Raw genomic sequence first — 16035 nt, 5'->3', positions numbered from 1 at the left:
TATGCCACTGTTTTCTGTCCTCTGCAACTTATTTTTGGAGATGGGGAGTTGATTCCACCAAGGAATCAAGGAATAGTTCCAGTTCTTAGGCTTCCTTACCCAGTTATACACTTGCTGTGTAAATTTCAAATACAATCTAGTGCTTGGTGACTGATGTACTTGGGAAAGAAGAGACTAGAAGGCATCAAACATAGGAGTATTGCCTAACTTGATTCTGTGTTTAGTGGTCATACAGCAAATATCTAGAAGTAGGTATTTTTGGCATATGTCAATCATGAACTTGTAGGAATGTTGTTGCAGTTCCTATGCATCCTTCTGGTATCCATATTAAATGTTCGAAACAGAAATTCAGGGGAATTTAAGTTCCTGTTTTGATAAAAGATGAGCTAATATAGTAACCAGAATGAGATCACATCTGCTTATTTTTTTGTCAGCTGTACCTTACTGTTTATCTGCCTCTAGCACGTGGTTAGCCAGCATGCTGATGCTAAGGGACCTAGAACATTCATGCTGTAACACTGTGCTGTTATTGCTCGGACTTCCTCAACAAACAGGGGGGCTCTGAGGTGGGGAAAACTGAAATAAAGCTTTAATAGTATTTGGTTTAAAGCAGTAGCCAGTGGTTTTGGTCTAAGGAAAGGGAAGGAAAGGAAAGGGAAGGAAAGGAAAGGAAAGGAAAGGAAAGGAAAGGAAAGGAAAGGAAAGGGCAAAAGGGAAAAGAGAAAAGAAAAAGGAAAAAAATCAAACCAAACATAAACTCCAAATTAAATTACTCTGTTACTTATCATTTGTAAGTATGGGCCAACACCTTATCATATATCTGAAATACTGCAATATTCACACATTCATTTCATAAAGGATAGCTCCCTCAAGAATAATGGCCCAAGGATTTCACATACAAAGAATTACCACAAGGGAGCGAATTGTTGTATACCTGTTGTTCCTCAAAACCCTAGGCATTACCCCCTCTGGGCTCAATGCCTGCAAAAATCCATCTGTTTCATTTCTTTGAGCTGTAATACTGTCATTCCTGCTGGTGTTTATCACTGAATGCCTGCACTTTGGAGCACACCTGTAGAACAGCTGCTGCACTGTGAGGAAAATGGGATTGTAGCATAACTGCTTGTTTGACCTTGGCTCAGTCTAAACTCCAGTTAACTGAGTACTTACTCCCCTAGCAGTGCTACTCGCCATCATTTACTCTCAGACTTAGCCAAAGTTCTGCATATTTTTCCCTAGTAATGTGGAAAACTTCTAAAACTTGTAGAAAACCAGAATTGTACTGTATGGCTCCTAGCTATGAATATGCGTGTAACACTGAATGCAATTTTCCATCTAGGCACACAAATGAAATCACTTCTGTGGTGATTTATATGATTTTCTTTTTCAGCATAAGTTCTCTTTGCAATAGAAAAATGCAGTAGAAGAATATACATTTGGAATGAATTAAAACTGGTGAAGGAAGAGTATTTGCTTCATTTTACAGGAGTTCTGTGATCCTAAAGCTGTATAAATAATAATGTGAAAATCTGGCAGCCTCCTTATTCCTTCCACTGTTCAATGAGGCTCTCAATTTGCTTTGGGATTATAGATGATAAGGAGGACTTCTCTCTGAAAGTGGAATAGATGTTTATTGGATGTTAAGATGCATGAAAAAATATTATTTGAACTACCTGAGACCATGCTAATAGATTTGTTTTTGTAAGGGGAAAAAAATGAAAAGAAAATGTTTTTATTATAGCAAACAGAACCCCACATTAATGGAAGTTTTTAAATACCCTCCCAGGAATTGCTTTGCAAGCATTTTGAGTATTGCTGATAAGTTTTGATATTATATGTCTAATAATAATAATTTTCTAAATTAATCTATCACAGACAGTTAAATTTATAGTGTAATTGTAAATGAGAAGTATTCAGAAAATATTGAAATAATGAAATTTTGAAATAAACAGTTGCAAAGAAGAGTGGAGGATGGTCCTTTTCTTACATTTTGGAATAAACTTATTTTCAGAGTTAGGATATTCGGACTGTAGACCACATTGTTGGTTATGTAAGAGTTGGTGATGGAAGAAAGCCCTTCAGACTGAAATGCTGCATGGCCATCCAAGATGAATAAGAAGTCAAACAACTTTTCATCACTTTGACAAATACATGTTTCTATCATATTTGGGATGGGGGAGGGATTTCCCTTTCAAGAAACATCACTTCAGTCTTTCCACAGCTTAGCTGAAATTTCCTTCCCATCAACACCTGATCTCTTCCAGCCCTATGGCAGTGGCACTACCAGTGACAAATGATCTGTTAATCGAGTGGTGTTGTCTCCTGAGACTGTAGCATTTCCCTAATAGGCTGTCATGTGATCTTATAGGACTGAAATAAACATAAGGATATTTTTTACAATTGGGTTGTAAAATACATTTGATTGCATCTAAAATTATTTATTTAAATGGATGTAAATGAGCTACATATTCTGCTTTATACAGAGCAGTACAAGACATTAAAATTTTGCTTTTGTGATCTAATGAAAGTTTTTGTTATTGTGTACATTCTAGTACTACTAGTTATATGAGTTCAGAATTAACATTACCCATACTGGTCTTTTAACTGGGTGCAATATAAACATCTGTGTTCCTGACAGTGTTTCTCTATAGTAGTTACATTAAAAGTTTATTTGATGACAGCAATATAATGATTATATTAATTACAAGTTGAAGTGATGTCTACTTTTATTACACAAAACAATTTACAAAACCTCTCCTAATCAGAATACATTTACTGCTATATGATAAAAGAAATTGAAGTCATAAGTTTCATAAAGTTATATAAAGTCATTAAAAGAATCATGCAGATAAGGATCATTAACTGTGTACATTTACCTAATGAAAATGGAAAGCAGAAATCTCTGAACTGATTCATAATCATTTGGGTTGAGGGCTCGTAATCAGTGATGTGGCAGATAAAAAAACCCCAAAACTGATTAAAGGCTTTAACATGGTGGAAACATTATGGAGATGTGTGACACACTGCCAAAATAAAATAAAACTTACTGAGTGTTATCTACTTGCATTTTCGATGATTTTGTCACTTCCAAAATGGTTCTATGGAATTACTCATCTGTCAGCAGTTCAAACAATACAATAAAGTACTTTTTAAACATGATAGAGATGCTTGGCAGGTACATTGTGTGATGAGAGTGTAACTTTCAAGATTTTTTATTCAGTGACTACAGCAATTTTATAATTTCCTGGGAGCTGGTATCTAGAAAGGAGTGGGGCTTGTCTTTCTCTGTTCTGTTTTGATATTATATTTCATCTGATAGCATGTGGAATCTTATTGTCTGATTCCTTTCTATCTTAATATTTGCAGAATCACAGAATGCTTTGGGTTGGAAGGTACCTTAAATATCATCTGGTTCCAACCCCCTGCCATGGGCAGGAACACCTTCTGCTAGGCCAGGTTGCTCAGAGCCCCATCCAACCTGGCCTTGAAGACATATCTGTGAAGAGCTTACTTGTAGGGTGGGTTATACAGTGACGTCAGGTTCATACTACAGTGCCATTGTAAGGACTGTGACTGTATCATATAAATCAATTGTACCAAAGAGATACATTGTAAGTGTCTCAGAAGAGGATTTTGAGTGTGAACTGTTGTATAACTAGTCAAGTTCCTAAATATCTTGTCTGAAGAGAGCAAATTCTTTGTCTGAGATTGTTAATGTCTTGAGAACCAAACTAAGATTGCATTCCTTAGGATTATAGAGATGGCGTGGTTTATAAAGATGGCGAGGTGCGATGTGTGTCTCTTTTCCCATGCTGGCACACAAGGCGTTGCATTGGTGAGAAATTCCAAGCTTGATGCTCCTAACAAGCTTCACAGCTGCCAGTAAGAAGAGTGGAAGGAGGTTGAGGCATGTGCTCTGTAAGGATAATTGAGGACAGTTATTCCCCCCACCTTTATTAGATTCATTTATTGCCACGTATAATAGAGTCTAGTTTTTATCTTATAATCAATTCTGTGAATTCATGTCTTCAACTAATATACTAAAAATGGCAGCATCAACCTAGTAGTAAGGAATATTTAAAAAACCTGTTGGCAAGTAGTTATAGAAACTGTTACTGCAGATTGAAAATCAAGTGTTTTTTCAATATAATATGCTATTTATATGGAAAAATGATCTTAAAGTGTACCTAAAAGGAATGCAGTTATTTTCCTGAACTTATTAAAGCAAACACAGGAATGGCAGCTATTTTGATGGAAAACATAAACACCCCAGTAAGTAAAGGTGAAATAGGGTTTCAACAATGATAAAATTGTTGAAATTATAATTTTCATCACACAACGATAACTTTTCACTGTGCAAAGTAAGCTGCAATGAACAAAGAATGAAACATGAGTTTATTTAGAATGGGTGAGTCATGTTACATATAAACTGCTCATTTTCTTTATATTTTAAGAGGGCATTCATTTCTTTTTTACCAGTGTGAAATAATAGAAATTATTATTAAGCTTTGAAGTTACAGTATGTTTACACAATTTTCATTAATCATAATAATTGACATACCCACATTAACTCAAAATGTAGAAAAATCAAATAATAATTTCAGTTATTTCAGGATTTCTTTTTTTTTTTTTTTCTTTTTTTTGTTGATTTTATTCTCTCTTTTAGAATTGGGTAGAAAAAGCAGAGAAACAGAAACTGTTGTCAGACACCCTTGACCTTTCTGAGCTGTTTCATCCAGACACATTTCTCAATGCCTTACGCCAGGAGACTGCAAGGTGAGGGAAAAATAATGTGCCTATTTGTGCTAATGTGCCATTGTTCCTTATGTGTGAGGATGGTTATTTCATTTTGAGGACACAGAGCCAAAAAGTTATGTCAATTGCTGTCATCAGTCATCTTTTTTTTATTTCTTGCCTTGAAGTAAAGTAGCTGTTACCTGTTTAAATACTTATATTTTATTTTTTTTCAGTTAGAGGTGTATTTTTCTTCAAAGTAAGACTTAGTATCATATGGTACACATTGAGAATACATTGAGTTTGGTTTTGTGTTTGATATCCTGTTGTTACATGTCTGTAAGATTTACTGTATGTGTGTTTCCATTGCAGAGTAATGAGGTGTTCAGTGGACAGTCTCAAATTTACAGCTTCATGGAAAGGGCGAATACAGGAAGGCAAACTCCAAGTTAAGGTATTTTACTAGGATGTTGTACTAGTATTTTATGAGGATGTTTTATCAGTATAGCCTAAGTCATCTGCCCATAAACTTCCTAGAAAACTGAGCTATAAATAATTGGTGTACCAGAGATAAAAAGGTTGGTCAATGGTATACAGCTACTAAAATGACAGTGCAAAATTCCACAGAAAACAGAAAAAGAAAGCAGTTATCTTTTGTCTTTTCCCTGGTCACTGTTCTCATTTTAAAATTAAGCTTATTGCTCCATTCTCTTCAACCACCTCTTAGATGAAAATTGAAGCTGCAATTTTTATGAGTTAGAATTTTGCTCTTTTCCAGATAGACAAGTGGCTGGTAGCCAGACGAAAAACAAATGTAAATCTAAGTCTAAGGCCATGTGTCAGAATTTCTTTAATCACTGGAAGCAGACTACTAAGGAAATAAACCAAAGTAAAGTATAAGATGACTATTTTTTGATATGATAAAAACCCAAGAATTTTTAAATGTTAGTTAAGCCTACAGCCAGCACCCATGAAGTCACCACTGGTTGCTTTGACAGCAAAGTAGAGATGAATCCTCAAATGGTTTAATTTATCTTCTTAACTAGCTTCTAACTTCTAACTAACTAACTTCTTAATTTCAGGTAAAACTGCCACTTTGGTCAGCACAGGTCTCTATGCACCTCTTTTATACTTAATTTTGTAGGGAATTGACAAAATAAGTTTTCTGTGCTGTGTCTTCCTACAGATTTGTTGATCCCAAAATAATGCTGCACAGCTCCACATTCTGGAGTTCAGCATGGAGCACAGCCCTTAAAACCACATCCCCACAGAGACACTTGTGCCCAGTGCAACAACTCAACAGCAGCTGTGGGGTCCATGCAGCAGAGATTGCTGCATGAGGAGAGAGAGAGCAAGTGGAAAGGCACCTTCTCTAGTCTAGTAATGCAGACAGAAACAAGGGTGGGGGAGACATTAAGGTTCTGAGCTGGCTTCTGACACTGTCAAAAATTATTAATACAGAATATGTAAGATTTCATATTCCTAAAAGATTAATATATTGTAAAGCCAGTAAAGATAACTGTAATCATCGAATCTGCCCTAAATACAGTGCAGTCTTTTGAACTTTGTTGAATTAGTTCCTGTTGGAACTAGAGAATGTAATTTTGCAAATTCTTCAATCTTGATATTTAAGTAAGACTCATGCTTGCCTGCTTCATTTCATAGAAGCATGAGAAGACAGGTCTGTAGAAGTTGGAGATAAATAAACCAGGGAAATTTTAGGGCTTGATATAAACCTGGTATATGACAAATATACCTGCAAATCACATGGTCTGAGGTTACAGATTCAGCCAAGGCTTCTAATGCCATAACAGTAAGTCAAAACTGAGTTTCACATCTCAGACCAGTCATTCTAGTAAGCTAGCTATCAGCTGCAGACTGTAGGAGCTTGAAGTTCTTCAAAACCATGTTAACATTTTTGAAAAATGTGAGAAGTCAATGTCAAGTACCTCAACTCCTAAATAACATTAACTCAGTGTATTCATATATTAAAAAATATCACTATCACTTACTATGCCTAAAAATACAAAGTGTTTTACAGTTGCCAGATTAAAAGAGCTGCTTGGCAAATAAAAAATGAGAGGAAAGAGTTTTGTTACAGTGCTCCAGTTTATATTAAACTCTGACTGAAGTTTAAAATGTTTTACTGTCTAAGAATTTATGTGGTAAATTTTTGGCAATGCTAGTTAAGGTACACTGTTGGCAGTCTATATCGTGTGTAGGCAAAATGTTAATGTATATGATCTATTGCTTTATAAGAATGTGTCATGTTCTAAGAAGGATTTAAAATCAAAAGAGAATTTTGTTTAAGAAGAAATTCTCTGCCCTGAGAATAGAACAAGCAGTGAGGTGATTGGTTATTTTTAGCAGAATATAAGAATCCTGTCAAGTATCTTCACTTGATTTAAATATTATCTTTTCCTCTGTAAGAGAAATACTCATTGATTCTCTATTAGTAAGAAATTACTAGTATTTTCACTGCTCCTTTTAATCTTTGATGAATGGAAAGGCTTTGGAACCCTTTGCAATGCTGAATATTTAGATTTCCCTACCATGAGTCCATCCTCATGTTCATGGAGAACTGAGAGGAAACTTCCCCATTAGTAAAGCTATATACAACAGGGATTATAACTAGGGTATAAAACTGTTATTGATTCAGAAAAGTAATTCTCTGAAATGTATCTTGTTTGATAAGGCTCCTCTGGACTGTACATTAAGGTTGGTTCACCAGAGCACTATGAATTTTAATACTGGTAAAGTAAATGTTGTATCGGCAGTTTCAAGAATTCAGGCTAACCTTGTTGAATGGGAACCTATTCTGAGTGGGAACTCAAAGAAAGAGAATTCCATCAGCAAAAATAATAAGTCCTTAAACACATACTGTGGTGAGATAGCTGGGACTTGTTTTATCCCACCTAAATAAGAAATTGTGGCTTACCAGACTCCCCTGCAGGAACCAGACCATGGTATAGGCTATTCTGAGGTTTATCAGTCTCAATTGATGCAAGTGGTATTATTTCACTTTATGTAACTAACTCCACCGAGAGACTTGATTTTGTGCTCACAGAGTTGAGGGACTCTCTTTCAGGATCTGGGAGAGTTGTGCTCAAGTCTCTGAATCAACAAATATTTAAAAACCTAATAGAATATCTCTGTTGAAGGAAGTACAAATAGGAATACAGGTGAATTTAAACCTGATAGTCACACATACTTCATATAACTTTCTTAGGAAAACTGTCAAGCTTTGAAGACATGTTCTTCAAGATTTTTTCTTACTTTTTATTTTAAAAGGTTTTGATGACTTAGAATTTATTCTATGATAAGGAAAAAGAAGGAGATCTCCTTATAATCTGTATGATGAAAATGCTTTCTTGGTCTTGCTGTGATTTTAAAAAATGGCATCAAGCTTCAGCAATTGTAGATGGTTGATCTTACTATGCCTAAAAATACAAATAATTTATCCTATGATCATCTGTAAATTAGAAACGTGCAGTTCTAGAACTGTCAGTGAAACTGCAAAGTAGGCAGAGAAAAAATCAGGGCAAGAACACACCTTAGTCTTATATGAATTATCAAATGAGATGCTAAATTATCAGTGTTAATTCAGGTGATGGTTTAAATGTATGATGTGGAGTGGATCTCCTCTAGTAGGATGTGATGAATATTTGATTTAGAATCTATCTGTATAAAATTACACCTTCCTCAATATCACTTAGAATCAATCTGTATGAAATTACATCTTCTTTAATGTCACTCCATGTTGCTTTAACAAAAGGTACTTAAAATGTATGGCTATTGCACTAAAATTACATATTGATATGCAAATACATCTCTTCTGTTTGCTTTGTGCACTGATTGCACTGTTGCACGACAGCAGGTAGTCATTGTAGTCATTCCTTTTGGCATTCCATTTTCTGTATTTTAGAAAAGAGTGAAAGAAAGGAAGAAACATCGTAAGAAACTTACTGGGAAGTAAGTAATATGACCTTGGGTAGGACTTAATATACATAGTAAAAAATAAAAAATTACAGAGAGTCTCAAATCCACAATATGAGTATTAATATCAAAACTATACTCTTATCAACTGACAGATATATTATTATAAGGCATACTGAGAGGTCATTTTTTACAGTATACCTCCATCCCAAAATATGAATAAATTAATGATGGAGGCCTGTAGAGGTAATGAAGTGAAAATATGACTTCCCAAAGTCTGCTGCAGTTTGGATCATGTCATGGAAAATTATGGCATTGATTAGTAAGGGAAGATCTGTTGCAGAGAATTTGAAATTTGGAAACAGATATGCTTTGGACCATGGTATCAGCAATACTTTCTACTAAGGTATTTTAAAGAAACATAGTCTGTAATGTGTAAAAATAACTTTTTTGAATCTAAACTAGTACTGATAGCTGTGAACTGCCAAATTCTTTGTAAGAATTAAAAATTATGGTCAACTTCTGCCATTACTCTCTGGTGAGTTTCAAAGATACTATGATTATATTACAGATGCTGTGAAATTCAAGTCTTTCATAGTACTTGTAATTTCTCTATTATGTTTATTATAGAAACAAAAACATACTGGTTTACTCAGTCAAATGATATGGAAAGTACATTGTTCTAGTATTGTTGGGGCTTTTTCTTAATGTCTTTTAATGTTGAATGAAAGTAAAAATTTGGTCCGAATCTTCAAAGGAGTTTCTACCATTGGTTTCCACAAGAAGTTTTCCAGGAGATCAAATGGTATTTTCCACAACTGTAATGTCAAAGGGACTGCAAATATCAAAAGAAGAAAAGTGCAGTAAAAAGTTTTATCAATAGGTAACCCACTTCTATAGAAATTTCTTTCAGAGATGTTCAGGATGGCCAGACCTTTGAACACCCTAGCAACGAACTTTAAAACATCTTCATCAGACCAATCTTTGTCTAATAACTTTGCCATGGTTATTTGTTAAACTATGGTCCCAAAAAATATTCCCTGCAGAAAGCAAGAAGGACAGAAAGAATAACACAGGAGATGAAACTTTCTAAAATTTGTGTGAAAGTTAGACAAAAAGTCTACTCTGAACTTTCCATCTGGGATTGTTTTGGTTCAGGTTATCCACAGCTTTGGTGGTTTTGCTGTTAGTCCTAGTCTGTATGAAGCACAGATTGCTCTAAAGAGCATTGTCACTTCTCTGGTCACCGTCTGTCCAATGAGAAACACAGCTTTGTTCTGTGTCTTTTTTAAATGCCATGTTTTATAATATTTTTTTTTCATATTAGAATTTGTACATCTGCATCTTGCACATTATAAGGAAGATTCTCCAGCTCAGCTGGGAAAATAAAAGAGAAATACGAGTTGAAAGAAGCAAATTCTTGAAGAGTGTTATGCCTGTCTACAATTAAAAGAATTAGAAATTAAATATGCAAAATGTAATCTTAGCTAGTTTACACTTCATATATTATTAATTAAAAACCCCTAACACTGGGGAGGAAAGCATTGCTTTTCAATCATGACCATAACTCACATTGTGTTACTGTTTAATTCCATCTTTTGGTGTAAAATACAAAATTTTAGAATACTAAAATTACCTAAGGAAATTTTATCCATTTAATCTATGATACTAATCTTCATTGTAGCATCATACTTTAACTCCTTTAGGCAATCTGATAGATGTTTCAAAATTTCTCGCAAGGGAAAATATATTAGAAAATGACATTTTTCTCAATTTTCCTTATGTGATCACTCCTCCAATTTCCAGCAACATTGTATTTCCTAATTCCAGCACTGCTTTATGAACCATGCATTTGGTGAAAGCCAACTTCAGTATGATAAATTTAATTCAGGCTTTAGTACGATAGTGTAACAGGCAGATGATTTTCAGATTGTAGCTTCTGTTACATATCTGCTGCAGCTGGATAGTTAGCCTTTTGCAAAGCTGCATGAAAGTTATTATTGAATTAAGTTTTATTACTGTTAAAATGGAAGTTGTCACTTCAGCAGGCCAAAATTATTATTAGTAGTAGTAGTAGTAGTAGCAAACTAGTAGTATTTGTACTGAGGAAAATAAAGCTATCAGCAAATATTGGAATTATTTTAAGGAATCTAGAATAGATGTCACCAACTTATGGAAGACTCCAGAGAAGAAAAAATAGAACCTTTAATTCAGAGGCTGAAATTACTTAATTAAAAGAAGACACCTGAAAGATGTTGCAAATAAAGCATTACATAGTTACTTAAGAAGCATCTGTGATTCTTATTTAATTTCTTGCCAAACAAAAAAATGCTTGTCTAAGAAGTTTTGACTTTGTTAAATAAAATTTTCTCTCATATTATTTCAATATATTTTGTTTGCCTCTGCTGAAGCTGTGTAGTTGCACATTCCATTCTTTGAAAGCTGGGCTCAGACTTCCAAGCAGGAAGTCATGCTTATTGCAGTGATTGTTCTTCTCTCCTTCTCGACATTGTAATGGTTGTGAACTTGGCTGTTGCTATCATAATTCCATTAATCAAATGCCAGGCAACTGCAGTTTCATAATTAATGACATTTACAGGTACTTTTCTCCAGCATTTCAAAGAATGTGAATCCAAATCAGAGGAAGTTCACAGTGAAGTGTGGTCCAGATCTTGCTTTTAAATCATGTTTCCTATTCTCACAAAGAACAAAACAGTAATTAATTTCCTGTCATTTAAAAATTTGGTCACAGTAAAAACGTTCATCATTTATTAAAGCACAGTGTAATCATTATTGACATTTTAATTCTGTTATTTATGTTTGAATATTTTATATTTCCATGGCAGATCAGTGGCTTACAACTGGAAGGTTGTCGTTTCGATGGAAATCGACTTTCAGAAAATCTGCATGATTCTCCCAGTGTATCATCTGTTCTCCCTTGTTACATGGCCTGGATTCCACAGGTACTAAATTATTAAAAGCCCTAAACTTTCAAGACCCATAATTTTATTTTTTCTGTGTAGTAGCTTTTCAGTATGATGTTGCTGACCTGTTTTCCTTTCATTTCAAAATAAAAATCACAGTCTTTACTAGGAAAAGCAGTTACATTATTTGAAACTGCATCTTATTGTAATTTTGTTTATATTCTTTATATTACTTAGATGAACTCAAAGGCTTTATTTCAGTCATACCTTAGTTTCTTTGTCTTTTAAGAACATTAGCATGTTTTCAAGCCTTTATTAGTAAATATATACATGTGTTTGGGAGTTCATTCCTAGAATATATTTTCTTTGCATTTTAAATATTTAAGTAAAATGCAGTGGTAATAAAAAAGAGAGAATATGATGTGAGCTGTAAGCAAAGAAAGCCTTTCTCCTACTTAAACTAATTTAAAAAAATGCCAATGCTTGCAGATTTTAAGATGAAAGAAAGTAATCCAAACAGGAAAAACTGTTACTGCTTCTGCCTTCCAATTGGCATAGCAATTGCTGATAAGTAACTCAAAAAGTCACATAGAATATATTCAAGGGTGTGTCTTTTAACAAAAAATTGCTTATTATGGAATTCATCTCACATTTAGGAAGCCCATCCCATCAGAAGATATCTGGGATAAATCTGTCCAGGTGTGACTCTAGAGACAGCCTAGACGACCGCGATGACCTTTGTGTATTGTGACAGATAATGAGCAAGGAGCTCCATTGCTAACACAATGCTGTATCCCAACTTAGTTTTTCTCTCATTGTTATTTCCAGCAGGGGAAATATAGCATTGTATTACAGTACAGCATTAGAAGTATAAAGGTCAACAGATTTAGACCATGAACACAGAAGTAAATGCTGGCCACCATCTGCACCATTGCTCCCAGCTTGATTAAGAAAGAAAATACTGAAAATTTTAAAAAAAGGACAAAAAATGAAAACATCACAAAAGTTCTTACAAAGTTGACCGGTGAAGGATTTCTCAGTTTTTTGGTATTTACAGGTTTTGGTTTTTCACCTAAATAAACAGATTCCTAATTTACTTGAGAGGTAGTGCATAGGATAAATACAGAATTGCCAGACATTCTAATATATTGGCTCAGTGGTGGATGGTGGAGGATGGTAATATGTGTGGTTTTCCATGGTATCACCAAATGGAAACATATTTTAAATGAGAATTCTAAGTAGTCCTCCCATTGTTCTGAAAGACATTCATCTTGTGTTTGAAATAAAACAGATTTTTTAGCACTTTTCTGAATAAGACTATTTTTTTAAACTCCAAAGGTAGGATCCAAAAGTTATATGTGAAATCAGCAGAGAGCTTTATCTGTAAAATTAAAAAATTAGATATTTCAATAATCAATGAATTAAACTTTGTCAAATGTACTTACATTTGAAATGAATAGCAACTGGCATCTTTGTGTTGGGAAAAAAAAACCTAGTTCTTATAAAACACAGGCCATAACTTGTCAACTGCCCAGTTTTTTAATGCAAAGTGTCTCTAAGGAGAGTTTTTCTGAATTGGTCTACCCTTGAGTTGTTTTACAATCACTGTAAAAATTGACTATAATCAAATGCTGTGCTCAGAAACCAAAGCAGAATTGGGTATCATTCATTTCCCTTAATTTAATTATCTCTCCTTAGGAGAAGAGTGCATAAAATTGAACATATTATCTTAGAATTCTTAGGTTTTGAACTTGTTTTCTTTTCTCCATAAATGCGTCTTTTGAAATCTAGTGAGCGAAAGTATATGTATAATGTAATGCTTTGAAGCAATTTTCAACCAAACTTAACTTCAACCTAGAGAATTTCTCTGAGAGAATCCCCTCAAAATCCTGCAGTGCTCTAAACAGAATATTTTTAGCTATTAACACTATGGTTATTCTCATATTCATGCTTATTCTCAAAAGCTTATTCTCTTATTCTCACATTAAACTGTGAAGGTCCTTTCCATTTTTAATCCACTGATAGATCCCATGCTGTGAAGGGTGTCACTAAAGGGGATGGAACTGTGTGTGAGGCAGTCTAACAAAGAGAACTTTTGGACTGTACTTAAGCTAAGGACGTAAGGATTTGTGACTCAAAAAGACTTCCACAGAATGGCTTTAACCCTCCAATAAATAATGTGATTCCTTAAAACATCAGCGGGATTGAGAAAGGCACAAGAACAGATATTTTGTTCCTAAAAGTGCAAAAACGGGTCTTTGAAAGCAAACTGGCCAGCTTCTGGCTCCCAGCTTTGGCAAAATTTAAATTCTCTGATTAACATTTTACTCTCAGTCTGGCCAGCATTGTGTCTTCTTCAGTAGAGTTAACCAAGGAATAAATGGACTAAGTACAGTCCTTCTGAGAACAGCTGAGTTCCTGGTTATAAATTATTCTATACAAATATTACCACACATAAATCTTCTGCAAGGATTGAAACACTGTTGTCCAAAAGACAGGGGAAGTTGATTTTCAAAAGGAACAGCAAAATTCTTCAGTAATGATTTTATACTTCACATGCAAGGCAAAGTACTTGAAGCAGTTATTGTTTGCATGTTTCCTTTTTCCTTTTTTTAGTTATTTTCTAATATTGAAGCATCACTAACTCACATTTGATGTGATTTGAGTTAAAATGACACTCATTTTTATTTAAAATTCTTTTCTGACAAGTGTGCTTCTTTGTTATTTGGTTCTTGAAAATCTGACATTTTCCTGTTGACAGGATGGGACATTTTGAGTTTGACAGAAAACATGCTTAATATATATCAGTTGAATCAAACCCTGAACTATTTGTAGTAACTAAATGCATCATGGGTGGAAATTAAGTGTTGTAGGAAGTCGCGATGGAGTCTTTGAGCTCACTTCTGTGGTCACACATATGGACAGTGCCATGCAAAGCCCTAGGAGGAAACCATCCAAGGCAGTTTGTGGTAGGCAACAGAGAGGAGCAGTTCAATAAAGTAGCGTGGAATGGGTGGGGTAAGGATTTTTGGATTGTAGTTCCTGCGGTGTGATGCTTGCAGGTATCTCAGATGGCACCAGGGGCTGTGCCACAGGAGGAGGGCAGGGCTTGCTGCAGGGATGGAGGGGGCAGTAGGGTCTGCCAGGGCACAGGCACCACAGCACTCCAGCCTGCCAGGAGAGGTGCTCCCCACACTACAGCACAGGGGCTCCTGAGCAGCTTTCTCCCTGCAGGAAACTGATCTGTACTTCCCTTAGCCTGCTTTGCAGACACTTTTGACGTGTGATTTTTGGGAGGGTTTTAGCTGAAGGAAGATTTTCACATGTAGTTCATAGGATCACCCCTGTTATTTCCTTCCTGGTGTTTGAGTTATGGAGAGAGCAATTTTCCTGAAGTCTCTGCTTCATCCAATTCTTCACCTTAGTGCCCTGAATGAAAACTTCCTTGTCCGAGGCTGCAGTGTCCAAACTGTATCTTAACTTTAGATACCATGCCAGTGGAGAATATTGCTTTCTCATGCTTTGTTGTCTTTTTATGTGATAACTAAGAGCTTGTTTGTTGACAGGATGCATATGGTCCATATTCTCCAGAGGAATGCATATCTTTACCAGTCTACTCTAGTGTGGAGAGAGACCGTGTGGTGACAAATATTGATGTACCTTGTGGAGGAAACCAAGACCAGTGGATTCAATGTGGAGCTGCTTTATTTTTGAAAAATCAGTAATCTGAAACTGCATCAACTTGTGAAGTTCAGAGACTTTTAAACATCTAATTTCTTACTTACTTAAAGAGAAATTTAGATTCATTGTTTTTATATTTTTAAAGCAATGGTTTATTAATTCCTGTTTATTTTTTTAAGATGTATTTAAATAATTCTACTTGATAGAAGTTCAATGTATCTTTGTGGGATATTGTAAAAATTGACTTGGCACTATTCAGCAAACTGCTAATTCAGATTATTTCTCTAGATTGTAATATGCTGTATTTCTTTCTTAAAGTTGTTGAAATCTCTTCTGATTTGCTCAGAAATATTTAATAAAAATTCAAAGTCAACATTTTTTCCTTGATCTTTTTTTTTCATTATCCTTTTTAAACTGTTATTCATATGCCTCTGTTATTTAATAAAATAAAAATTAAAAACTTACCTTTTGTAACTGAAATTTAATGCTTTACTTGAAGATAAGAATCAGGATAAATGTTTCAGTCTCTTTTAATGATGTTTTGCTTGTAATTGTATTTCTTTTTATAGCTAGTAAATAATAGGATTTTGATGACCTTCATGTGGAGTTACGAAGTTAGATTACTATCATGGTTATTATCCAGAAGTTACTGAAAAAAAAAAAAAAGATTTCCATCCAGTTGTTACATGAAAAACAGAGGGATCTAATAGGGCTTTTGGTCTGTGACATGAGAAACACCTGGGATCTTGTTCTTAGTGCA

At 34.6% G+C, this 16035-nt stretch overlaps 1 protein-coding gene across 2 annotated transcripts in view; it reads left to right on the top strand.

Annotated features, from left to right (window-relative positions):
* The window catches only part of DYNC2H1 (dynein cytoplasmic 2 heavy chain 1), a 143720-nt gene extending 127981 nt beyond the window's left edge, over window positions 1-15739 (top strand). For both annotated transcript variants that reach the window (XM_071434190.1, XM_071434189.1), the window contains exons 86-89: window positions 4667-4776; window positions 5107-5188; window positions 11517-11633; window positions 15161-15739. In XM_071434190.1, coding sequence (XP_071290291.1) covers window positions 4667-4776; window positions 5107-5188; window positions 11517-11633; window positions 15161-15319 — 468 coding nt within the window. In that variant the 3' untranslated portion in view covers window positions 15320-15739. The remainder of the gene's footprint in view (window positions 1-4666; window positions 4777-5106; window positions 5189-11516; window positions 11634-15160) is intronic.
* Window positions 15740-16035: the final 296 nt, after the last annotated feature.

Source organism: Agelaius tricolor, unplaced genomic scaffold (assembly GCF_023055355.1).
Source record: "Agelaius tricolor isolate 1412-34295 unplaced genomic scaffold, bAgeTri1.0.p SCAF_9, whole genome shotgun sequence".
NCBI classification, from domain to species: Eukaryota; Metazoa; Chordata; class Aves; order Passeriformes; family Icteridae; genus Agelaius; species Agelaius tricolor.
This window is presented reverse-complemented; position numbering and strand designations above follow the sequence as displayed.